Below are 27,218 nucleotides of genomic sequence, written 5' to 3' on the forward strand. Positions count from 1 at the left end.
AATCCACAATATTTTAAGCACTGGACTAACATAAGGCTAATACCTACCAAAAGTAGGGTCTTACCATTACAATAAATATTAAAAATAAACCAAAACTTGTTAAATCCACCATCTTTTACCTTTTACTCATTTATCTAGGAATATCAGTATCAAAAAGATACATATGTGAAAGGTTCTCTCATGATACCACATAGCTATCCCCAAACACTTCAATTCTACTGACCACTTCATAACAGAGCGAGAGATCATTTCACAAACCACCTCCCACCCTCCTACCATCCCAATCCCCTACTACTGATTCCCCATTACTTCATTCTGTGGACATCATCAAGGGCTTTGTGGACCAACATTTGACAACAGCAGTATAGAATGTATAATAATGCAAGGTTTTCCACTCCTCTGATTTACCTTCCTATATGTTTTACCCTTCTGTTTTTTGTTTTTTTGTTTTGTTTTTTCCCAATACAGTAAAAGCTGTGTTATCCAGAACTTTGCCAACCAGAAAGCTCTAGAAACTGGCATTTCAGGGTGCCAGATCTGGGCGGCGCTCACCTCAGGTGGCTCCCTACAAGTGGCGATGTGTCCCTGCTGCTCCAAGGCAGAGGAACAGCCAGGGGGCTCTGTGCGCTGTCCCTGCCCCAAACGCTGGCTCCGCAGCTCCCACTGGAGATCCAATGGGAGCTGCGGAGTCGGCACCTGCGGGCACAGACAGCGCGCAGAGCCGTCTAGCCGAGCCTCCGCCTAGGAGCAGCAGAGACATGTTGCCGCTTGCGGGGAGCCACCCGAGGTGAGCGACGCCCAGATCCTGCACCCAGAAACCCCCAAACCCCTGCTCCGAGCCCCCTCCTGCACCCAAACTCCCTCCCAGAGCCTGCACTCCCTCTCCCCCCATGCCCCAACCCCCAGCCCTGAACCCCCTCCCACAACCAAACTCCCTCCCTCCATTGGTAAGTATAATGCTTAGTTAACTGGAATTTTTGACTAACCAACACCCCCCATTCCCCCAACATGCCGAATAACAAAGCTTTTACTGTACTTTTTTTTTTAAAAAAGAGCAAAAATGCATCAAAATATATACATGTTTTAAGATACTGTGGCAAACAAACCCCCATCCAAACCCCACAGATTTAAGTTCCTCTGGCACTGGAGAAGTTTTTGTATCTATTATTATTTTTTATTATTTGTATTATCATAGTGCCTAGGAGCCCCAGTCCTGGACCAGGACTCCATTGTGTTAGGTACTATACACACAGAACAAAAAGACAGTCCCAGCCCCACAGAGCTTACAATCTAAGTGTAAAACAAGAGACACCAGATGGATGCAAATAGACCAAAGAGGGAGTACAAGGAAATCATGAGACAGATTGGTCAGCGTGGTAGGAAGCAGTCTCAGAACACCAGTGGCCCAGCTATTGTCAAGTTTTTCATAGGCTTAATGGCAGAGGAGAATTTTAAGGGGAGAAGAATAGTGAATTAGTTTTGCAGATGTGTACAGGAATCTTCTCTCAAGCATGAGAGGCAGAATGGGAGAATGCACAAAGGCGCTGGTTTGAAAAATTTCACAAGTGGGTAAAGGAGGCTGATATCATGGGTCAATAAGAGGTTAAGAGTTGACCTTTTGATGCTAAATCAGAGATGACAGATAGGGTGCGGAGAGGTCGTGAAGGACCCTGAAAGTAAAGACAAGTAGCTTATGTTTGACACAACAGAGAAGAAGAACATACATAACAGAAGAGATACAATCCTAAGTGTAGCATGAGGTAAACAACAACTTAGGCCTTGTCTACACTACGAAGTTTTGTCGGCAAAAGCTGCCTTTTGTAAAACTCTGCTATTTTGCTGACAAAATAAAACCACCTCAACGAGAGGCACAAAGGTTTTTGCGGCAAAGTTAAAATGACAAAGCATCAGCGTAGATACTGCTGTTTGTTTTGTTGACATAACTGGCTTCCACCAGTATCCCACAATGTCTATTGTGACGGCTCTGTTCACTGTTTTAATCTCTGCTGCCCTGCAGGCATGCACCCCTCCCCTGTCAAAGCTCCAGGAAGTATCTGACAGCTGAGCCTGCTGCTCTGCTCTGGGATTGGGAACTAACCATTAAGGTGGAATGCTCCTGTTCTGCCCTGCACTAGGAATACAGCAGCTGGCAGACTGCTGTTGCGGGGAGCTGGGAGCAGGACTGCTGTGCTGCTTTGACATTCCTCAGCATAGAGAACTCACAGAGCTTCTCAGGATGCTGCTCCCAGCAGCTGAGGAGGCTGTGGGAGAACTTGGAGGGAATCACAGAACCATAGGCAGGCAGGCAGAGTGGGCTGCTTTGGGAGAGACTGCTGTGCCGAGCAGAGCCGGGGGCTGACTTGGAGGGGGTGTCCCCCTCCCCGTGCCTCAGGATAGGTCGGTCAGCCTGCTGTCTCCCCAACCCCAGACACACCAACCTCCTCTGCCTCCTTCCCACCCCAAACTTCAGTTGAAAAGCAACTGGCAAACTAGCAGGATGCCCCTGGAATGATAGGATAGAGAAACCTGCAGCCTGTGACACTGTACCGGCCCCATGAGGCATTGCAAACCCTTCCCAAAGCACCCTGCAGCCAGTTGCACAGTGGGATAAATACCCACAGTGCACTGCTCTCTCTGTCAGTGCAAGAGCTGTTAGTGTGGATGCGCTCTGCCAACACAAAGAGCAAGTGTGGACATGCAACTGTGGTTTTAATTAAAATGCTTTAATTAAAAGTGCATAACTTTGTAGTGTAGACAAGGCCGTAGTCCCGACTCAGTGCAGGGGATTGGACTAGAAGTCCTATCAAGGTCCTTGCCCGTCCTATATTTCTGAGTCTTAAAATTCCAAAATAATTAATAATACACAATTTACAGTAACTATTTTTCATAAAAGAGGTGTTTCCACTGGAATCTATACATAAACACCCCACAATGGTATCACCATTCATATTTCATCCGTTTTACACGTGCTGTATCACTTACTTTTTGTAAGCACATTTAACATTATATCCTGCAGCTGAGTTCAACACAGGTATTCCAAGATCCTGATACACCTGCTTCCACACTGCTCCACTTTCAATCTGTTACACACAGCAAAAATACAATTGTGCACATTAATCTAGTACAAAACACAAGACTGACTTAAGTCTATTATCTTTGCAATAATAGATGAATGCTAACAATTTTAAAAAAATGTCTTCAGATCCACAAAAGAATCTAGTCAACAAAAAAAATCACTGTTCTACTGCACAGAATTATTATAAAAAGAAAAGGAGTACCTGTGGCACCTTAAAGACTAACCAATTTATTTGAGCATAAGCTTTCGTGAGCTACAGCTCACTTCATCGGATGCATGAAGTGGAAAATACAGTGGGGAGATTTAAATCTCCTCACTGTATTTTCCACTTTATGCATCCGACGAAGTGAGCTGTAGCTCACAAAAGCTTATGCTCAAATAAATTGGTTAGTCTCTAAGGTGCCACAAGTACTCCTTTTCTTTTTGCGAATACAGACTAACATGGCTGCTACTCTGAAACCTAGAATTATTATAATCAGTTTAGAACTTCTGTCATTTTGCATTTCAGTAAGCCACAGTCTTAAACTGCAGGAGTCAGCCAAGTGGGTTATAGCAAAAACTTACTTTGATAGTAACCTTATTTACCCAATCCAGAGTTTTAATTTAGAATAAAGAAGGCAGTTCAAACTGTTTGTGGCAATTTTTAAAGTCCTGAATGGTGCTATATCCAGGTTCCCCAGAAACTGCCTCTATCAGCTCTTCCACTGCCTTTTTACACTCTTAATATGCTCAAGTTTTGTAACCTGTTTAGTATGCTCAGTTCCAACAGTCCTCAAAAGGCACTGAACACATCTTGTCCTCTAAGTATGTGACCTTTTCTTAGCATCAGAAGATGACACTGCATTTTACTGCATAAATATACATGACCAATTTGTAAGTTAATTTTATAAGAAGATGTCAAAAGTAGGAATAGTGCCTACTTCCCCAGGAATTCCAAGTAAGTGATCCAATTGCTGCTTCAAGTTCAATTCAGCTAATTCCAGGCAGCACAGTCTTCTATATATGATCCACAATGGGGAGGAGTTAAGGATGCCATAGAACCCTTAACTCAGACTGCTTGCATTTGAGGTCTTGTGCAGTGATTTAGAAGTCTACTATTTGCTCAGTGTCTAAAACAAAGGCTCTCTCAGACAGGTATTCATTGAATCCTCAGAGAAAAAGGAAGTATTCTGACTGACTACATTATTATACAGCAATAATTAGATCTACCGCATGTATCACAAAGAAATTAGATTATATAATTTGTTTGAATGTTTGTTTTTTTAATAATGCTGCTGGGTGTATTATGTTGTAGGATTTACTGTTCACCTAGAGTTTTTGTATAGGAGTCTTATTTACTATGACTTAAATCTAATCTATCATATTTTTTCCTCAGACTTTATGCACCTAAAATACTTTCCATCTTAACTTTAATACTTACATTATCAAATCCTCCAAGCTTGTGTACAAGTCTGAATAATTTAAAGAGATTCAAATTTCTGTATCCAAGTACAGGTCGTTTATTAATAGGAGTCCCTGTGGAAGAATACAATTATTAAAATATTTTGAAGTGTGTCTTTTTACTGAGCACAAGACCAGAAATTTATACCTATACTATTTCACGTTACTAAATATATTACTGCAAGCTCTTTGACTCTGACCATATCATGTCTGTAGTACAGTATTTATTTATTTTTCTATTTATACAATAAGTATGGCCCTACCAAATTCACGGCCCATTTTGGTCAATTTCACGGTCATAGGATTTTAAAAATCACAAATTTCATGATTTCAGCTATTTAAATCTGAAATTTCATGGTGTCGTAATTGTAGGGGTCCTGACCCAAAAAGGAGTTGTGGAGGGGTTGCAAGGTTACTGTGGGGGGGGCGGGGGTGTTGCGGTACTGCTACCCTTACTTCTGCGCTGCTGCTGACAGCGGCTTTGCCTTCAGCGGTGGGCAGCTAGAAAGCAGCAGCTGCAAGCTGGGAGTCCAGCTCTGAAGGCAGAGCCGCCACCAGCAGCAGCGCAGAAGTAAGGATGGCGTGGTATGGTATTGCCACTCTTACTTTTGCGCTGCTGCCCTCAGAGCTGGGCTCTCAGTCAGCAGCCACCACTGTCCGGCTGCCCAGCTTTGAAAGCAGCAGCGCAGAAGTAAGAGTGGCAATACCATATCACGCCCATCCTTACTTCTGCGCTGCTGCTGGTGGCGGCTCTGCCTTCAGAGCTGGGCTCCCGGCCTGCAGCCACTGCTCTCTGGCAGCCCAGCTCTGAAGTCAGTGCAGAAGTAAGGGTGGCTACACCGTAACCCCCCTAAAATAACCTTGTGACCCCGCATGAAACTCCCTTTTGGGGCAGGACCCCCAATTTGAGAAACACTGGTCTCCCCCCGTGAAATCTGTATAGTATAGGGTAAAAGCACACAAAAGACCAGATTTCACAGGGAGGACCAGATTTAACAGTCCGTGAAGCGTTTTTCATGGCCGTGAATTTGATAGGCTCTTAACAATAAGATAATAAATATCATAATCAAACTCTACAGCTTTATTTAAAAGCTCACTTTTATCTCAATCCACTAAAGATATTACAATTCATATGTGTGTGTGTGTAGGTGAAACAGAGGCCTCCGAACACAAGTCTTACCACACAATTAAGAGAGAAACTATTTGCTTTCTGAAAGCATATTTATTTGCAATCTCTACCTATATATCTGTTAAGGATTTGACATATTAAAGGGATATGTTTTTAAAGACATTTCAGTTTCCCTTATCAGTAACACAAACATTCAGGTGGTATTACAAGGCACAAGCTAAAACCAGAATGAATTAAACCATTCATATGATATTTGTCATTCTAAAATGTATTTATTGAGGCATCTTATTAAAATTATGAAATGGAATGTATGCAGTAATAGAATTAAGAACAAAACTAGGCATTAAATGCACAGCTATCTACAACACAGGAATATAGTGTATGATATACAGGGGTATATGGAGCATATCCACTTATTTTGCAAAGCAGGGATATGTCTGCATTTTAGCATTCGTGAATGCTGAGAAGACAAAGAGGGTCAAGTGACAGACTACAATCTCCCAGATCACAGGAAGAAAAGATGGATATGGCCACACTCATTCCCAAAAATGAATTGCAAAGCCATAGTGGGTCATAGCTCAAAGCTTCAATATACATTACATAACTGAAGATAAAACACCCACCTCTGTCTTCCATAAATTTGTATAACTGTTGTAGAAAATTCTCCCTTTCCTCTGGAAAAGGCTCTATTTCTTCCTAATATAAGTAATACAAGAAAAGAAAATTTATCACTTGTCTTGTTAAGCACTTCTAACTAGCAGACTTTAATATGGAAAACTATTGTTGCAAATGAAGTTTACATTACAAAGTTTGATTTACTGTAGAATTTAATGACACTGACAGCATGCTATACAGAGGGCATATGGTCTCTGAATGTTAAGCCATCTGGAAGCAGGAAAGGCTATTTCCAGCTAATAAAAACTATAAAACATATGGTTTGATCTTCATGGATTTTCAATAGATCATCATAAGAATTCTTATAAATCAACACAAGCTCTCAATTGTGTTAAATTAGGCAGAAAACAGAGTCTGGTAGACACGAGTATTGCTCCTCAAAAGACTACACACAATTTTGAGATTCATTTGTCCTATAATTAGATGTGGTTATTCTTTAATGCCTGGATGGATTAAGTCACTTTTAAAGATGAAGTGGAAGGTAAAATTGTTCCTGCACTTTTTTCTTCAGTGGTTCCACAAGCCACTAGTAACACGCTGAGGTCAATGACATTACTCCTCTGGCAATGTGCATGCAGAGTACATAGTATACACAGAATTAATTAGAAACGAACAAATGCAGAATAGGTACATCAAAAATGTTTGTGGCTATTAAATTTATGACAGTAATAAACCCCTACATAGAATAACGATCAGCAGAGATCAATGGCAAAACACTGTGGCTCAGTCCAACAGCTCCTCCCAAGCTAGTTAGGAAATCCCCAGAAGTACCATGTGCCTCAACGGATATTAATTAATATTTCCCATATGAGTATCATCTTACTTCTAGTGTAATCAGAACTTCTAGGAATTTTAATCACTAAGTTTAAGATATTTCGAAGAGGCACGCAGACTAAGAGTTAGTTTCAATTCTTTGTATTCCTTTTAATTCTGACCCATAGCAGACTTTCTGTGAGTATAACTGATATATCATTTCTGTATATAAAGAAAAATTACTCTGTCACCATGTCAGCTTCATCTTTCCCATTCTACTTCTTACCCTAAGCATTATGACTTCACCAATCCAGAAGCAAGGAGACAAAAGTATTATTCATCAAGATTTGTGTAGACGCACCAGAGCTCAGCTGAGAAACTTACAAAATTTGAATACAATTACTAAGAATATGATATAGATAAAAAAGATAACTCCTCACTTAATAGCCTCACCAGGTGGAGGGATGAAAGTAGGACTGACAAAGGCTACAATTAACAGAATTACCAGTAAGAAGTTTTCTCTTGTTGTACATGTCCTCTCCCTCATCCTATAACAAATACACTAATTGGATACACAGTGGAAGTCAAGAGGAAAACATACTTCTGATGTGTTGGCATATTCTCCATTTAACATTAATTAATAACAAAAACTTGCATAAAAGAGGGCCTTATAGTAATTTAGCAGATCGTATGGGTGAAGGGTCAGCCCAAGTTGCTGACAGCAGCTAAAGATTCTTAATCTTTAGTATAAAGTGAGGGAAAAGAAATTCCCATACCAAACTACTAATGTGATCACTGACATAGTTAAAAGAAAAGGAGGACTTGTGGCACCTTAGAGACTAACAAATTTATTTGAGCATAAGCTTTCATGAGCTACTGCTCACTTCATCGGATGCATCCGCTGAAGTGATCTGTAGCTCACAAAAGCTTATGCTCAAATAAATTTGTTAGTCTCTAAAGTGCCACAAGTCCTCCTTTTCTTATTGCAGATACAGACTAACAGGGCTGCTACTCTGGAACCTGACATAGCTAAAGATCTTTCTTGACATCAAGGTGAAATAAGGGAGATTGTGCTGGGTCTGACTGAAATAAATACCTTCTCTCGCATGTGAAAAGAAGAAACAAAATAACAGCCAGGGATATTTTGCAAAATGAGAAGTAGGACTGTATTCTATTTAGACCAAAAGTCTCAGATATTGTGGAAATTCAGGAGATTTCCTTCCCTGAAGTACTCTGGGTCAGAAGAGAAGGAAAAAAGTTAGATTTGGCAAGTGGCTCACAACCAAGAAAATGCTTGTCATAAGAGAGTGACGACATAGAACCATAAGAGGTCAGGGAGGAAAGCACTGACCAGATGTTTCCAGGAAATTTAACTAGGGTTTCAAGAAGTATCATGTATACAATTTCCTTCAAGTGCTAAGAGAGCCAAAAAACAGAGGTGCTGTAGATACTGAGCAGAGTGCTGCAGATACTGCTACCATCCGTTGTGGACCCTATGGTATCTTACATTGCAATTTGACACTGCCAGCAGACTCAGGCTTACGGGGCTTGGGCCAAACGGCTGTTTAACTGCAGTGTAGACATTTGAGTTTGGGCTTCTGCCTGAGTTCTGGGATCTTCCCACTTCGTGGGGTCTTAGAGCACAGGCTCCAACCTGTGACCAAACATCTACACCGCAATTAAACAGCTCCTTAGTCCGAGCCCCATGAGCTCCAGTCAGTTAGCACGGCCCAGCTGCGGGTGTCTAGCTGCAGTGTAGACACACCCTAAGATACTATTTTTGAAGCACAAAGCAGATACTTGTAACACCAAGTACCAAAACTGCAAGTAGGTATCCCTTGTTGTAATTAAATTCCCCACTAGATTCTAGAACAATGTGCTAATGGGACAGAATTAAGATTTGATATGCCAAGATCTACAGAAGAGCGTTTGTACATTCTCAGAGTGTGCAGACTCAATGGATTTCACAGGGGGACTGAAGTGAGACACTGTAGCAAGGCGAGTTAATGATCCCTGCTATTCTGAGAATCTCATGAAGAACCAGACTGACTGTACTTTGATGCCAAGGCATCTTGGGAGATTGTTAGATGCAGACCTATAACCTTCAATATTCTGCTATCTCAGCCTATTGCTACATTAGATAATCTCATCGGTGTTCACTCTGGGAATACCAGTGTACCTGTCAGCATTATGAAGGTTAAAGGAGTCAGCAAAGTAGCTCGTTTCTAACTTGAGGAAGCAAGCAGCTCCCTGCTAACACTCATACTATAAATATTTTATTATAACTCAAAGTGGATCCTGGTCCACACCTCCATATTTGGCTGAAGCTAGATTTAGTCCTCCTATTCCCATCATACTAGTAAAGGAGAAGAGACTGGGAGGCAGAGGCCCATTTGGAGGGGGACACAGGACGGAAAGCAGCTTTAAAAAAAAAAAATCTAATCTCTCAGATTTCTATGGCACCTATCACCATGGTATCTAAGTGTGAAATGAAGATGATGGAAATGAAAAAACTGTTCCTACCTATGCCTTGAACGGCACAGTTAGAGAGGCCATGTGAGTAGTAATAAGGGAACCAATGAAATTCTTCATGGCCCAGGATGAGCTAGAGCAATCTGGAGGGGAAAGATTGTCTAGTTCCAAGAGTGCTCTCTCACATATTTTGTTGGAGGAGAAAGGCCATGCAGGGAACCCACAGAGCATAACAACTGAAATGGAAAGAGGAGACAGGAGAAAAACAGGGCAGGATCATATTGTTCCCACTCAAAAAAAGAAAGAGAAGCTCTAGCCGTTACTTTGCAAACCTCCAGCCCAGTAGATGCCAGAGACACTAGAGAAGCAATTTCAGAACTACCATAGCAAATCCCATTAGATTTGAAGGTGTCCAGAGCCACGCTTGTTCACCAAGGCATTTAGGGAGCTTGCATGGGGAAGGAACAGCAACTCATGCTACACAAGCGAAGACAAGGCTGGCAGAAGGAGCTGTAGCTACCTCCCAAAGGCAAAGGCTCTAAAGACCAAACCCTTAAAAACAGTAGTACTTAAGAGCTCAGATTCTCCTCACCCATGGCCTCCCAAGTAGACCTTCCAGGAGAAGTGAGCATAAGTAGGTGAGAATAAAAGACAGAGAAAGATATTCTTGCAGTTGGCAAACCCTGAAAGGACCATAGAAGGGCACCATATGAGGAGTAAGTGAGTCTGGAGAGGTGGCAGAATTCCAACCTCACACACCTGCAGCCTCCTGAAAAGCCCCAACCAGGGAAGAAGGGTTGAGACACAGAGTACAGTAGTCGTTTAGGACCCAGACAGTTCAACCTTGTGTCTAATGCTCCAAAGGGTTGGGAGCACTAGGCTGCTGCATTGCAGTCAGCATTGCAGGGATGAATAACTTAGTCAAGAGAAACAGCCCCCCACTCCCTGGCTAAAGGAGGACTCCTCTGGACAGAGCCAGAATCTGAGCACCAGGAGAAAGTACAGAGGAAATAACAGAATCAAACCCCCTCCACACACACAGCCTCAGAGCCAGCTGTGAAGCAGAGTTCTTTCCTCTGACTTTCATATTTTCTCGTCTTCTTTATTTCTGGACTGGAGTCTGGGGGCGGGGGAAAGAACAGTTATTTAGAAGATAGGCACAGGACTGCACTCCATACTTCCAAAACAAAGGAGACAGAGGTAGAAGAGGAGTGGGTGGTCTGGCGCCTTGCCTGAAAGTTCTTCTGCTTCTTTTTGTCAGGGTAGGCAGAGAGAGATAACGTCTAGTGAACCAATTCTAGCATAGGAGAGGAAAGAGGAGAGATACAACAACTTAGACATTTTTTGTAATTATTTGAAAGATTAAAAAAGTATTAGGACAAATTCATCCCTCATGTTTCACCACCACAAACTAGCGGAACCCAGGGCTGATAGCAGAAAGTCCACCTGAAGGTTGAGAAATGGTACAAGCTACCTGCAACTTCCTCTCCACAAGGAAGCCTGGAGCAAGAAGGCCTAGCCCAGCAGTGCTAGGGATGTGCCAGCCCGGCCAACTAGGAGACATGCTGTTCAGTTTATCTCCCAAGGAGTTTCTGCCAGTGAGACTCCCATACTGGCCTGTATACGCTGCTTCCCCAGCAGAACCCCTATGCAAATGGTGGTGGAACCTGAATTTCCTTAGCGTTTAAAACCTCCTTTAGAACAGCTGCCTCCAAAGGCGTGGGGTGGAGGGCAATTGAAAACTAATCATTATGATAAAAACAGATGTGTTTAAAGACAATTTTCAACTACCTTAAATATTACATTTCCTTTGCAGTGTCAGGTAAGAACATAAGACCAGCCATACTGGATCAGACCAAAGGTCCATCTAGCCCAGGATCCTGTCTTCCGAAAGTGGCCAATGTGAGGTGCCCCAGAGGGAATGAACAGAACAGGTAATCATCAAGTGATCCATCCTGTCGCCCATTCCCAGCTTCTGACAAACAGAGGCTAGGAATACCATCCCTACCCATCCTGGCTAATAGCCATTGATGGACCTCTCCTCCATGAACTTATCTAGTTCTTTTTGAACCCTGTTATAGTCTTGGCCTCCACAACATCCTCTGGCAAGGAGTTCCAAAGGTTGTCTGTGCGTTATGTGAAAAAATACATCCTTTTGTTTGTTTTAAACCTGCTGCCTATTAATTTCATTTGGTGAACCCCAGGTCTTGTGTTATGAGAAGGAGTAATTAACACTTACTTATTTACTTTCTCCACACCAGTCATAAATTTATAGACCTCCATCATATCCCCCTCCTTAGTCGTCTCTTTTCCAAGCTGAAAAGTCCCAGTCTTATTAATCGCTCCACATATGAAAGCCATTCCCTACCCATTTTTGTTGCAATAAATATAGGTACAATAAATATGTATTTTTAACCACAGCTAGGAGACATTCAGTCTCTACAATTAGCTTGTAAGCATGCTGTAGTCATGAACATGTATTAGTCAGGGGCATGTTCTGTTCTTTTTCCGAGTAACTGTAAGATGCACTTGGCAGCACATGTCTCTCACTCCCATCTCACCCCTTGCCCCACCCTGCCCTATCCCAACAACATAGCTCTTGGCCCTTACATATTACTGCTTCAGGTGCAGTGAGGGCTATATCTGATCCTAAGCTCGATCTTTGGATTTGGTCTTTCAGCTATCTTTAGCTCCTACTGATTCAGTCCTTTGACTGCATGTGTGAAGAGGTAGCTTCCTGAGTCCATGCACAGTTATTAATTTGGTTTCCACAGGGAGGTTTTACAAATAAGAATTTAATCTAAGAAAGACATGTGTGTTAAAGATACAAGGACCAAGAAAATCTGTGCTCGTGAGTTCTAAGCAGAGTGCCAATATACAGCTGATGAAAACAGACAGTTTGCAATGTTATACTTGCCTCTTCTTCACTGCTATTATCCTCCTTTTCTTTTTCATCTTCTTCCTCTTCTTCAGCTTCACTGCTGGAGCTCTCCTCTTTCAACTCAGTCTTCCAGTTACTGGGAACAGTTCTGCTTTTACGGAATTCAAGGGCTTGGTCAAAGGCTGCAAGAAGACCAGCATTTATTAGCATTAGAAGAAGGATCCATTTGCTCCAAAAAAAAAATTTAAAAGAAAAGAAAGAAAGAAAGATTAGGGGAAGGCAAGGGAAGAGTGAGAATCCAAATCATAGGACTTTAGCAGTGTTGTTCCGCAGCCACTCCTTATCTGCATCCTTATGCAGAGGTGCTCAGCCATGCATACCCAGTAGTCTCTACATCAGGCACTCCAAGCTATTTACAGTTGTTACTATTTATGCTGAAGTGATGCCTAAAGGCACCAACCCCCTCTGTTAGGCCATGTACAAACACATAATTAAGAGGGATCCCTGTCCTAAAGAATTTAGGGTCCAAATTAATGACAAGACGCAACTTGTGGATAAATAAAAGGGTAGGAATGGGAAATAAAGAGGACTGAAGTAACAACAATATAAGCATTTATTTTGCAAAGATTAGTTGAGCACACAATGTAGCTTGCCAAAGAGCCCACCTCTCCAGCATGCAGAATGTGTGGAGGCAACCCTTTCAAGGCTATCCTGACGAGTGCACCATGGTGCAAACAACTTTATGAAGGTGCAACACAGGGGGGCCGGATTTCAGACAAAATCCATGAAGTTGGTTTCCACTACATTACTACTCCTTTTGTTTGTTGTTCCAGCATTACAGTTTTTATGCTTTTAAAGATTGTGCTTGATGACTTTTAGAAACGAAAAATTTCTATAAGTCTGTAGACAACGTCATAGGGAAGCCATATTTCTGTAATTTTACAGAATGCAAAAGCATGCTTTCTTACATATTTGGTGCAATATATACCACTAGCTAGTTGTAATAAATCAAGAAAAAAAATGCTCTTTTTGTATTTAAAGGCTATTCTTACCTTGTTTTAACAAAGCATCAGGCTTTGGTGAAGTTTCACTAATTTCTTGAACATCTTTTCTTGGTACAGAAGCACTAAAGAATTTAAAAGAGTGTTGACAAGGCAACAATTATTTAAAGTATACTTCTTAAAAATCACATATTTTTAAAAGCCAGCATTCATCAAACTGGGGATCCTGACCCAAAGGGGGGTCGCAAGGCTAAGGTCGTGAGATCAAGGATTACCATACATCAGATTTTCCCGGACCTGACCTTTTTTTTTGGTCCTCCGATCTCTGTCCGCGTAGATTTTTGAAATACAAACAAATGTCCGTGATTTTTCCTGGCTCATCCTGTTTCCTTGCCTTCAGAACTGGGTGGTCAGACAGCGGCGGCTGCTGGCTGGGGCGCCTACCGCTGGAGACTGTGCCATCACTCTGCAGCAGTGCAGAAGTAAGCGTGGAATGGTATGGTATTGCCATCCTTACTTCTGCACTACTGCTGGCGGGAGCACTGTCTTCAGATGTGGGCAGCTGGAGAGCTGTGGCTGCCCAGCTCTGAAGGCACAGCCACTGCCAGCAGCAGCGCAGAAGTAAAGGTGGCATGGTATGGTTACTTAGCTCTGTAGGGATGTGCACTGATGCCATGAAAGCTATGTCCAGAAACAAGGTGGCGGGTGGGGGGGTAAGGTCATCACTGCCTGAAATATTTTCAAAGGGAGGGCCCAGAGAAGAAAAATAGTTTGACAAGCCCTGTTATAAAGGGATAATATCAAACAATACACAGAGCTATTAAATGTGTAGAAAGAGCATATGAAATGTATCTGGACAATAAATCAATAAATCATGATTTATCATGCAAGTTTATTTCAATAAGACAATATCTTCTTCAGCGAGTTAAATATTGCTGACAGTTAATTAAAATATACCCTTTTCACTATTATAGTTTTGTACAGTATTAAAAAAATGGAGCTGAAAAAATCCAACTGCCTTAAAAATTTGGGTGCACCATGAGTAGGGCTCCAGGTCTGTCATGGAAGTCGCAGAAGTCACAGATTCCATGACTTTCCGTGACTGCCGTGATTTCTGCAGCGGCCGGTGTGGCTGACCCCAGGGCTGCCCAAACAGACGGCTTCAGGGTCAGCTGTTCAGGTGGCCCCGGGGACAGCCACACCATCCGCTGCTGGAGCGGCTCTGCAGCCAGCTGCTCAGATGGCCTCGTAGCCAGCCGTACTGGCTGCTGCTCGGGCGGCCCCGGGCAGCTGGTCCTAGGAACCTCCCGAGCAGCGGTGCCCATGGCAGCCAGAGCAGCAGCTGCTCTGGAAGTGGCCCCCAGCAGTTAGTGCCATTGCCCACCCCCTCTCCCCCAGGTTTAGTCAGGGGTATTTACAGTACAAGTCATGGACAGGTCATGGGACATGAATTTTTGATAATTGCCCATGACCTGTCCAAGACTTTTACTAAAAATACCCATGACTAAATCGTAGCCTTAATCATGAGCATCCATTCATTAACACATTCAGGAAAGCATTTGCTTAACAGCAGGTGTCACACACTTTAGATGGTGCACATATTTAATTGGTAGCTTCTATGTTTCTACTCACAATTTACCATCCTTGAAAGAACGAACTAGAACATTGTCCTTTTTCACTGCAATATCATCACTACAATCTGGACAAACCACCTACAAAAAGATAAGAAAGAGGTAAACATTAAAAAAAAGATATGCTGCATTTATAACACTTTGAGGAAGTATTTAGAGCCTAACCAAGCAAGCCGCTTACCACCCTTACCTCCAACTGACTTCAATGGGAGTTGAGGGTGCTGAGCAACTCTCAGGATTTCACCTTTAAGGGCCAATCTTGCAAATGTTTAGGAGAGGAAATCTGCTCCTCTGCACAAGTGTTAGGGGCCCTTAGTGAGGAAAAAATGGTTACTCACCTTCTTGTAACTGTTGTTCTTTGAGTTATGTTGTTCACGTCCATTCCAATCATGTGTGCATGCGCTGTGTGCACAGTTGTTGGAAATTTTCCCCTTAGCAGCTCCTGGAGTGGCACCTTCATGGCACTCAATATATGACCCTGCCAACCTGACCCCCCTTCAGTTCCTTCTTGCCGGCTACTCCGACAGAGGGGAAGGAGGGTGGGTATTGGAATGGACGTGAACAACACATCTCGAAGAACAACAGTTACAAGAAGGTGCGCAACCATTTTTTCTTCGAGTGCTTGTTCATGTCGATTCCAATCAGGTGCCTCCCAAGCTGTCCCCTAGAGGTGGGGTCGGAGTTAAGGAACCATTGATTGGAGAACTGCCCTGCCAAAAGCTGCATCCTCTCTGGCATGCCATGTGATGGCATAATGGGTAATAAACGTGTGCATGGATGACCAGGTCGCCGCTCTGGAGATCTCCTGGATGGGCATCTGAGCCAGGAAAGCAGTGGATGAGGCTTGAGCCTTCGTCGAGTGCGGTGTAATAGGTGAAGCTGGAACCTTGGCGAGGGTGTAGCAAGTACGGATGCAGTCCGTGATCCATGATGAAATGCGCTGTGAGGAGTCCTTTTATCCAGTCTGCCACTGCTATGAACAGTTGGTTCGATTTCCTGAAAGGTTTCGTGCACTCAATGTACAATGCTAGCACTCTCCGGACATCTAGTGAATGAAGACTCTGCTCCCACACATTGACATGTGGCCTAGGATAGAAGACTGGTAGAAAAATGTCTTGTTCAGTGTGGAATTGAGATACCACCTTAGCAGGAAGGCTGGGTGAGGCCTGAGCTGTACCTTGTCCTTATGGAAGACCGTGGTCTGTGTGTGTGTGGTGTGTGTGTTTAGTGCTTTTAACTCAGACACCCTCCTGGCTGAAGTGATGGCACCCAGGAACGCTACCTTCCATGAGAGATACAGAAGGGAGATGTAGCCAGTGGTTCAAATGGGACTCCCATTAGTTTGGAGAGGACCAGACTGAGATCCCAAATGGGTACAGGTTGTCAGGAATATGGGTACAGCCTTTCCAAACCCTTGAGGAAACGGCCTACCCTGGAGCTGGTGAATACAGAGTGCCCTGACTCTCCTGGGTGAAACGCTGAGATGGTCGCAAGGTGTACCCTGATAGATGATCCTGCCAATCTTTGCTGTTTCAGATGTAGTAGGTATTCCAGGATGAGTGGTATAGAAGTCTGAAGTGGAGATGTGAGACACTGCTCACACCAGCACAAGAACCTTTTCCACTTAGCTAGATAAGTGGCCCTGGTGGAAGGTTTCCTGCTACCAAGCAATACCTCCTTCACCGAATTCAAGCATTGGAGCTCCGTTGGGTTTAACCATGAAGCTTCCAAGCCGTGAGATGAAGAGATTGGAGGTCTGGGTGAAGGAGGCGACCATGGTCTTGTGTGATCAGATCTGGGTAAAGTGGCAGTGCTATAGGGGTGTCCACAGACATCTCCAGAAGCATGGAGTACCAATGTTGTCGTGGCCACACTGGGGCCAGGATGATCATGTCTGCTGTCTCTGTGGATCCTGAGCAGCATCTTGTGGACCAGTGGGACCAGCGGGAAGGCATACATGAGGTGTCCCCCCAAGGTAGCAGGAACGCATCCGAGATGCAGCCCAGACTGTGTTTCTGGAAGGAGCAGAAAGTTGGACACTTCCTGTTGCTCCTGGTGGTGAACAGGTTCACCTGGGGAAAGCCCCACCTTTGGAAGATGGAACGTAAGACATCCAGATGGACTGACCACTTGTGTTTGAGAAACGACCTGCTGAGACGGTCTGCAATCTCATTCTGCAGGCCTGGGAGACTGGACACCTCCAGGTGAATAGAGTGGGCGATACCAGAAATCCCAAAGCTGAAGAGCTTCCTGACAGAGAGGGGAGGAGCGGGCTCTGCCCTGTTTGTTTATGTAAAACATGGCGGTGGTATTGTGCACTTGAAGTCTGTCCTTGAAGGTCTGGCAGGCTAGTCTCACCGCTCTGAGCTCCTTTATATTGATGTGGAGCGGGATCTCGGACTGCGACCACCTGCCCTGAGTCTGTAGATCTCCTAGGTGGGCCCCCCAACCAAGGTCTGATGCGTCCATTACTAAGGTCATGGATGCCTGAGGAGCGCTGAATGGGACTCCCTTGCATACCATGCGAGGGTCCAGCCACCAGCATAGGGTGTCAAGGACTCGTCCTGGCACTGTTACTACCAAATCCAAACTATGTCAGCCTGGGTGATAAACTGAAGCGAGCCAAGCCTGGAGTGGCTTGAGTCTCAGTCTGGCATGTCTGACCACATAGATGCATGCTGCCATGTGTCTGAGGAGACTCAGGAATACCCTTGCAGTCGTGGTGGGGTACCGCTTGAGAGTCTGAATGATTCCTGTTAGTGCTTGGAATCTGGACCCCGGCAATACCGCTCTCACCTGAACCAACCATCTCTAGCACCGCCTCAATGAATTCTATTCTTTGGGTCAGTGACAACGTCAACTTGTCCATGTTGAGGAGGAGACCCAGTCTCTGGAAGGTATTTGTGACTAACCAGACTTGGGATTCCACCTCCTCCCTGGAACACCCCCGAAGCAGCCAGTCGTCGAGATAGGGATACACCTGTACCTGCCTCTTGGAGAAAGGTCGTGACCACCAACATGCACTTGGTGAACACCCGGAGGACCGTTGATAAACCGAATGAGAGCACCGTAAACTGGTAGCGCTTGTGATCGACCACAAACCTCAAGAAATGTCTGTGGGCCAGACAAATGGCTATGTGGAAGTATGCAACTTTCATGTCGAGGGCAGCATACCAGTCCCCCGGATCCATGGAGGGAATGATCGAACTCAGAGAGACCATGTGGAACTTCAACTTTACCATAAACTGGTTGTGTCCTCGCAGGTCTAAGATGGGTCTCAGACCCCCCCTTAGCTTTCGGGATTAGCAAGTAATGGGAGTAGAACCTCTTGCCCCTTAGTTCCTGAGGAACCTCCTCCACTTCCCCTAAGGCGAGGAGCGATGCACCTCCTGGACAAGGAGTTGATCATGAGAAGGGTCCCTGAAGATAGACAGGGAACGGGGATGGGAGAGAGGGGAGGAGCAGAACTGGAGAGAATATCCCACCTCTACCGTGTGAAGGACCCAACTGTCCGATGTTATAAGTGACAATGCATGGTAGAAGCGGGATAGATGGTTCAGAAAGCAGGGAAAAGGATCCAGTATGGAGTCTGGCACGCTGTCCTCAGGCGCCCCATCAAAACCCTTGTTTGGATCCTGACTGTGGCTTAGTCGGACCCTGGCCCTGGCATGACGATTGGTTAGGAGGCCTACGCCTATTGTTCTTGCCCCTATGGCGGTGAGGATCCTGCCTTGGGTGGGGTTGATATTGCCTCTGCTGTTGCTGTGGTTGAGGCTTGAAAGGTTTTCTCTGGGTAGCAGGTGTATGTATCCCCAGAGACTTCATTGTTGCCCTTGAATCTTTGAGGCTATGGAACCTCGAGTCTGTCTGGTCTGAAAACAGCCCTGCACCCTCAAAGGGAAGGTCCTGCAGGGTCTGTTGGACCTCTGGGGGAAGACCTGAAGCCTGGAGTCAGGAGGTTCTCCTCATGACCATCCCTTAGGAGATGGTTCATGCCTCCGAGTCAGCCGCATCAAGGGAGGCTGAAGGGCCAATGCCTTCCCCTCCTCAACCAGAGCTGAGAACTCCACTCTTGACTCTTCAGGGAGCGTCTCTTTGTACTTGGACATATCATCCCAAGAGTTAAAGAAGGCGCCGCTCCAGGGGGTTCCTTAGCCGACCCAACGGGAGCTGCTAAGGGAAAAGTTTCTGACGACCGTGCATGTGGCATGTGCACACCTGATTGGAACTGACATGAACAAGCACTCGAAGAAGAATTCTTATTATGCAGACTGAATTTTTTAAAAATAAACTATAAAATATGTGCCAAGCAAAGGCACTGGCACCCACAAAACAATGTTTAAAAATAAACCCAGCAACAGCATAAATATAATGAAAATTAATCAACCCCCCAAGTCCTACAGCACCTCAACCAGCCTTACACAACTTTGGGGGGGAGGGATAGCTCAGTGGTTTGAGCATTGGCCTGCTAAACCCAGGGTTGTGAGTTCAATCCTTGAGGGGGCCATTTAGGGATCTGGGGCAAACACTGGGGACTGGTCCTGCTTTGAGCAGGGGGTTGGACTAGATGACCTCCTGAGGTCCCTTCCAACTCTGATATTCTATGATTCTATATGCAAGGGGAGGGCCTTGGCGAATGCCATGAAGGCTGGCAACTCTGGATGTTATGGACCTGAGGAGAAAGGGGTTCCAAACATCTGGGACCTAAAGTAGAGTGCCCTGCCAGCCACCCCCACCTCTTATAGTAATGGAGCTTCAGTGCAGGCGACTCTACTGACTGCACTTGTCCCAGGGTATCATTGGGATAGAGACAATTTCTTAGATAGGTATATCTTATGCAATGTAGGACATTATCGGTCAAATGAACATCTACAATCAATTTGGAAATCAACAGATAGCTGGTGCATTTTGTAGAGCATAGGTTCCATGTGCTCACAAAGAGAAATACTGTTTAATAAGCAGCACATCAAATTCTGCACCAGCTGCAGTTTCTGAATAGATTAAGTAGTAGCCCCATGCAGAGAACATTACAGCAGTCTTATTTCAAGGCGACAAAGGTATGGATCACTGTTGCTAGGCCCAAGAAACAGATGCAACCTCCTAACCATCTGCAAATTGAAAAAGGCCATCTTGGCTGTAGCTGTTACCTGATCTTCTAATAGCATCCAGGACCCCAAAATTGTACACCTGGTCAATCAAAGGCAAATGCACATCCTCAAAGGAGAAGAAACAGCACCCACACACTATCACTTCAGGTGACTTACCTCAACCAACACCACTTCAGTCTTTTCTGGATCAAATCTCAGCCAACTAGCCCTCCTCTATGCTCTAATCTCCAGATAATAAGTAATGCAAACCAATAGCTCCAGATGAGTCACTGGAGATGGAATTATAAAGCTGCAGGGAATCAGAAGACTGAAAATAATGCAACCCAAGCCACCTCACTAACTTTTCCAAAGGTCTCATGTACACATTAAACCAGAGGGATGACAAGATGGAGCCCTACAGAACACCCTCTCTAACAACATTCAGGTAGGTTAGATCAAGACTATATAAGAGCAGCCTCTAGTATACTCCTCATCAAAATTAGGTCTTTAAATTAAAGGCAACATGGTCTAACGCAGGGGTAGTCAGTTATTTTTCGCAAGGTCCAAATTTCTTGGTCAACGTACAGGCAAGGTCCAGGTGCCAGAGACAATAATAAAAAATAACAATGATAGTAAGCAAATAAAAAGATTTCGGGGTCCGTTCAAAAGTGCCTGGTGGTCCAGATTTGGCCCATGGTCCAGTTATTGACTACCTCTGGTCTAGTGCACTTAAACACAGGACTGTGAGCCAGAGGCCTCACTTCTAACCTTGGCTCTCTTATTGACTCACTGTGTAGGTTCAAACAAGCCTATGAACCTCTCCCTACCACAGAGGAATATTCTGAGAATTAGGGTTTGCCCAAAAAGAAAAGGAGTACTTGTGGCACCTTAGAGACTAACCAATTTATCTGACCATAAGCTTTCGTGAGCTACAGCTCACTTCATCGCATGCATCCAATGAAGTGAGCTGTAGCTCACGAAAGCTTATGCTCAAATAAATTGGTTAGTCTCTACGGTGCCACAAGTACTCCTTTTCTTTTTGCGAATACAGACTAACACGGCTGCTACTCTGAAACCTGTCAAGATTTGCCCAGTATCTTGACTAAGCATAGCATTTCAGAAGCATCAAAGCTATTCCATCTTTTTTGCGGTCCAGAGAATATGTACTATGATACCAAATACAGTATAACAGAGTGAAAAAAACACATGCTGTGAAGTGTATTATTCAGCATTTTAAGTATATGTCTCTGTTATTCATACCAATATATAGTCATTATTAACTATAATGTACAATAAAATTAAGCCAAAGTTTCTCTACAACAAAATAACGTTATTTAGAAGATTAAATTTAAGGAGGCACTAAATCCTTGGCTCATGAACTGAGAAAATAAACCCTTGGAGGCAGGCATCTTATCTTTTTGGCACTAACTTTACACTATACACAATGTGCTGTGTATATTTATGGAGCCGCATAACCGATTACAAAGTTAACTTGAGGGTGGTTCCTGATAAGGCACTGAAATAAGTTCTCTTTCTCCTCTTGCCTCTACACCACATACTTCATAGTACTTGGGAAGAATTAGTCCTCACAGTCACAATGGGGACTAACTTTATTTTTAAACTATATTTTAAAAATGCCCTCTGGTTAATTTGAGACAGGGTATGTTTCTGTAATTTGTACAGATTACACATTTTTAAGTTTTAACTGCAAGATTGTGAGAATAAGTAAACCACAGCAAAATAGCAACAAAAAGGCAGCAGTGAGTTTATTAATCATTTGTTGAGCACCAACAGTATACTCTGTATTGGCACATGATTAGGTAGAAAATGATGTATGAAACAGAAGAGTTTAAATTGGAGAAGAATGAGTGGAAGGGTAAGCAGCAGAACAAGTCTCGCATCTTGTTTTTTCAAGAGACAGTAACAACAAATTGTAAAATTATATTAAAGTAGATCCACTGTTTGCATTAACACCTTACATTATGAAACACAAATTTTAAAATCTAATTTCCTTTTCACTATTTATACTCTTCATTTGCTTTGGTATTTACTCAGTTTGGATAATGAAAGAGACTTCAATTTCACTTTTGTATTACAACATTTACGTTCTCTATACTGAAGAGAGTTGTATAAATACAAAAGGGATCTTACTTCTAGCCATATTAGGTTTGGTTAAAACAGTATGATCTACTGAAAGAGAATGATGTTGTTTGCTCAAGGAGGGTTATAGCTTGAAGCAGTTAAACCCACAACCAACCAGAATACTTCTGACTAAGATTACTTTTTTGAGAAAAAACCATACACACACCCTTGTTTTTAAAAAGAAAAGGAGGACTTGTGGCACCTTAGAGACTAACAAATTTATTTGAGCATAAGCTTTCGTGAGCTCACGAAAGCTTATGCTCAAATAAATTTCTAAGTCTCTAAGGTGCCACAAGTCCTCCTTTTCTTTTTGCGGACACAGACTAACACAGCTGCTACTCTGAAACCTTTTTTTAAGAAAATTAAGTACATTGAACAACAACTATGTTGTCCTATGAAATTTCGTAAGAGTGATGTTCTACTTTCTGACCCGTGGGAAATTCGCACAACAGTACTATGTGGGGAAATATAAACTTCATACTTGAGAGTAGGACAGAGCTTCTAAACTATGACTACTTACAAACCCTCCCCTCCATATGTATTACTCTGACAGTGGCTTGCAAAGGGTAGATCTCTGTGGAATAAAGTTTTGTGTAAAATAATCTGTGCTGACTAGGACAGCACTAAAAACTCTGAAAATAACCTGTCCCAAGCATGGAAGTTTTCATTTTGCCAATTCAAGTAGAGGCTTATTTTTGAGACTTTCTTCTCAGTTCCAGATTGTCCAGGTAAGCAACAGAGACAACACTATGTTATTATTATGGCTAATGTTATTGGCTACACTGGCAACAACCTGAGAGATTAAAATTGCTGGGTTTTGGTCACAGTGGTGGGGAAGTTTTATTTGCAAACCGTGCTGCACTACTGAACTAACTCTGAAGTATGCTGTAGTTTTAAATAATGACTGCCCCTTTGGTCTCTGTGAGAGAGGGATATGTGGTGATTAAAAAATATTGCTAAACTTCTTGATTTGTAATCCTCAGGACAAATACCCCAGAGAATACTTATTTTGTTTACCTAATAATTTCCAAGAAATACCAAGCTATTTTAATCTCCAAGAAAAAGCCAAAAGAAACATTTCCTGCCTTCACCAAGACCCTGGAAAGATGCATTGTAACCAATCCAGCTATACTTGAAGATCTTATCTCCCAGCTACCTTGAGTAACACTACCATTGATTTTCAGATAAACCCAATCCTACTGGAGGTTGCCGAAGGTACAATCAAGGGAACCTGTTGATCAGTTATGAGTGTGTCCAGGAAGCCTGTCCAACCAAAGGGACATAAAAAGGTTTAAACTAATAGAACTGATTGTCTCAAGAGGTACTGAACAGGAGGTATGGGGATACGCCACCATAGTTTTAAGTACAGCCTTCAATTAAGTAAAATGTTTTATTTCTTTACTTATTTTTAGTTTTTCATAATGCTACCATCCACTGACAAGAACATCTCACTGCTAAAAGAAAAGGAGTACTTGTGGCACCTTAGAGACTAACCAATTTATCTGAGCATAAACTTTCGTGAGCTACAAGTACTCCTTTTCTTTTTGCGAATACAGACTAACACAGCTGTTACTCTGAAACATCTCACTGCTAGATATTCTGCCCTTTTTTGGCTAGCTTTTGCCGGCTTTGTTGATTCTCCCCTCCGAGCCTCCTCACCCCGACCTCAACAGGCACTGCTGCACTCCCTCGGAAAGCCACTGGACTGCACAGCAAGCCACAGGAGGAGGGGAGTAGCAAGTTTCAGAGTGAGAGCAGAAGATGACAGCTACTGCACTCACCAGGGCTGTTGGTGCAGTACAGCAACTTTTCAACAGAGGGAGTGCACAGGCCTCTTTGCTAAAAAGAAAAATAAAGAGTCTTCAGCAAGTCTGCCCCAAGAGCCAAAGAGAAATGAGCAGAATACCTCACAATGAAAAATTCATAGCCATTCTTATACTATGTATGAGAAAACCATTTTCTAAGTATACCGGCCAGATGCAAATGAAGTTTTAGGTGTTTTAGGTGTTTTCAGTTAAAAAAAAAAAAGCATTAGTTAAAATCAGATATTTAGTCAAAGATAGTTAAGTGGAAATTTCCTTTAAAACATGATAGTAATCTATCTTTGTATTCAGCTAGAAAGATCATGGAAGAACAAAATAAGGTACTTATTCAGTTACTGAGCACTTCTTAAATTATCCCTTTTAATGAATCTTGGTATTGAAATAAAAATCACAGTAATCTAGAAAAGCTAACATTGGTTATTTAGCAGTGAGCCCTAATTTACCCAAGTTATTCAAGTGAAATTAAGAAAATCAGTAAGTCTGATTATTTGAAAGATTACAACCACATTAGCATTTGCTTTTATTAGCAAACTTTTTTGATATATATTTCCCCTGGACAATTATGATACTGTTTAATGTTAAGAAACATACTATTGTGTACATTGGTTGCATGTGAGTCACAAAGGACAAAGAAAAAAGGACAATTACTATTCATTTGGTGCTTATAAAAGATTAAAAGCCTCTACAAAATAAAAATTAAACACTTACCAAGGCTGGAAACCACAGAACTTTCTTTTTATCCACATTAACATAGTCTACACACACGACTTTTCCTAGTAGTTCATCAGTTTGTTTCCTATCATCTTCATCTTCATCACTGGATGAGGATGAAGATTCTTCTTCTGGGCTACAATGGGAAACAAGAGAGACTTAAAACTAAACTTCATGATAGTGTATAGGTTTATAACCTGCCAATCAGAGAGGGTACAAAGCTAACTATCTGAAACGAAATTAAAGCATGGATAAGAGGAGATTTTTTTTCAATTTACTATAGGAAATTTACAAAAATAGAAAAGGCTCCACATACTGTAACTCCAAAGAATTTTCAGGATGCAGTTTGATCACCACAGCATAAAAACCCAAATCACAGAACTTATTAAATCTTTAAATGCCTTCTTTTTTTTTTCCAGAGAGACAAGGTGAGTGAGGTAATATCTTTTATTGGAACATCTCCTGCTGGTGAAAGAGACAAGCTTTCGAGCTTACACAGAGCTCTTATTCAGGTCTGGGAAATGTACTCAGAGTGCCACAGCTAAACGCAGGTGGAACAGACTGTTTAACTTAAGTAGTTAACACATATGGAAACTCCACAGCATGAAGAAAAGGAAGCAAAGCTTAACAGCAACCCTTGTGTTTAGCTGTGACACTGAAGTGTCCAGCAATGCTCAGGCTACATGAAGGGAGAGAACTGAATCAGTTAGCCAGAAATCAGAATAGTCGAACATTTTCAGGGGCCTCAAGTGTCTCTTTAGGAATAGAGTTTCTTTCAACTAGAATGGAGAACCTGGTAGAACTGAAACCAAGAAAAGGTCTGCCTTTGGGACAGACTCCTCACAAATCTTGTCCTTTGGAAATCTGTATTATTTGGACTTGGCTGCTAGGAGAACTTATAGGCAAAGTTTTACAACTAGAAAGGGCCAAGGATTTAATGGCTAGATAGATAGGAAAGACGCCTTCTTCTGTGTCACCTTTCAATACAATTTTGCTATTCTTTAGTGGTCTGTTCTCCAATGACTGAAGTGTGAGATAAGGTGAATAACTGGAGGATTTTAAAAAAGTGTTACATGTCTCAATTTCCCTCCCAAATATATCTTTTCGTTTCCTTCTTTATCATGTTGTTAAGCATTTTTCCCCATTTTTTTTTAAATAGCAATCGCATACATTGATAATATTTTTAAAGAAGTCTTTCAGGCTGCTTCATAAGACTTTGGAACCTCTTGTAGAAAGAGGAGGAGGAGTCGGTAACCCCAATGTCTTTGTCAGATCAGTCAGTATGGTGGAGGGACAGCAGGGGAGTGGGGCAATAGAGAAATTGCTGCTGAGCTTTCCGTCAGTGTGGGCACAGTTTGCCTTTCCTTTACTTCAGTTCAGTCAGTGTCGACAATAAGATAAAAATAACAGAGGGAGCTGTCTCTGCTGTGACCATGTCTATACAGACAAACACCCAGAGAAAATAAGTTTTAGTGAGAGAGAGACAGACTGAGGAAAGTACATCAAACTGACTGCCACAAGTCAGTTGGAAGCAAAAGGTGAAGCAATCAATCACAAACTAATGTACTGAGGGTGAAGAACAATGGTTTGGGCTCATGTGTAAATATGCTGCCTCTAAAGTAAAATTTTATTCACAGAGCCCTCCAAACATCATTGATGATGCTGGTGCAAACAAGGAAGTTAAGTGAAAAGACGTATTAATTTCAAGCTCTGTTATTCCAATGGGGCAGGCTCAATGTACCGAAAAGAATAAAATGTATAAAAATCAACCACATTTAAGAGTATTATGAACAAGGGAAGAGTTTAATATAAGCAGTATTTTAAAAAAATGACTATTTAAATGTCTTCTTAAGCACCTGTCAGAACGAAAGTGACCCTACTGTATTCTTGTGAAGCACATCTTTCTTAAGTACTAAATTTACTGCTGAAGACTTCAGGGATCGGCAATTTTATTGTTTGAAAAATAACAATGTCTAAAAAAGGAATCATAAGGCCTTTTGAAATTCTTGATAAAACCCACTTCTACTGTATATAGTTATTTTTTTCCCACTACAGCACAAAATGTTTTAGTCTGCTTCCAAGAAGTACGGTTTGCAGTAGAACCAGATGGTCAATTCTGCAGTTTGAAATCTTCAGAAATCCCCTTTTCTCTGTTTTTTGGAAGGAAGTGCATTTTTTAATAGGAACACTGAAGCACTAGGATAGCCTTTTTGGTTGTGGTAATGTCTTCAGTCAATTGCTCTAGTCCAAAGCTTACTCCTGGGGGAATTCTGCACCACTGACCACATGCAGAATTTATGTCCCCTGCAGATTTTTTTTTCTCTGCAGAAAATACATTCTGCTGGAGAGGCACTGAAATTACACCTTTTCCCCATCGGGGCTACTATGGCACCAGAA

At 42.6% G+C, this 27,218-nt stretch overlaps 1 protein-coding gene across 4 annotated transcripts in view; it reads right to left on the minus strand.

Annotated features, from left to right (window-relative positions):
* The window catches only part of ARID4B (AT-rich interaction domain 4B), a 140,996-nt gene that overhangs the window by 48,489 nt on the left and 65,289 nt on the right, over positions 1-27,218 (minus strand). For 3 of the 4 annotated variants that reach the window (XM_077813426.1, XM_077813427.1, XM_077813423.1), the window contains exons 8-14: positions 24,819-24,957; positions 15,060-15,139; positions 13,479-13,552; positions 12,463-12,608; positions 6,269-6,341; positions 4,497-4,591; positions 2,983-3,080 (exon numbers count right to left, since the gene is read on the minus strand). In XM_077813426.1, coding sequence (XP_077669552.1) covers positions 2,983-3,080; positions 4,497-4,591; positions 6,269-6,341; positions 12,463-12,608; positions 13,479-13,552; positions 15,060-15,139; positions 24,819-24,957 — 705 coding nt within the window. Of the gene's footprint in view, positions 1-2,982; positions 3,081-4,496; positions 4,592-6,268; positions 6,342-12,458; positions 12,609-13,478; positions 13,553-15,059; positions 15,140-24,818; positions 24,958-27,218 lie in introns of all 4 variants that reach the window. The other variant, XM_077813425.1, reaches the window with a different exon arrangement.

The sequence above is a fragment of the Eretmochelys imbricata genome, chromosome 3 (assembly GCF_965152235.1).
Source record: "Eretmochelys imbricata isolate rEreImb1 chromosome 3, rEreImb1.hap1, whole genome shotgun sequence".
NCBI classification, from domain to species: domain Eukaryota; kingdom Metazoa; phylum Chordata; order Testudines; family Cheloniidae; genus Eretmochelys; species Eretmochelys imbricata.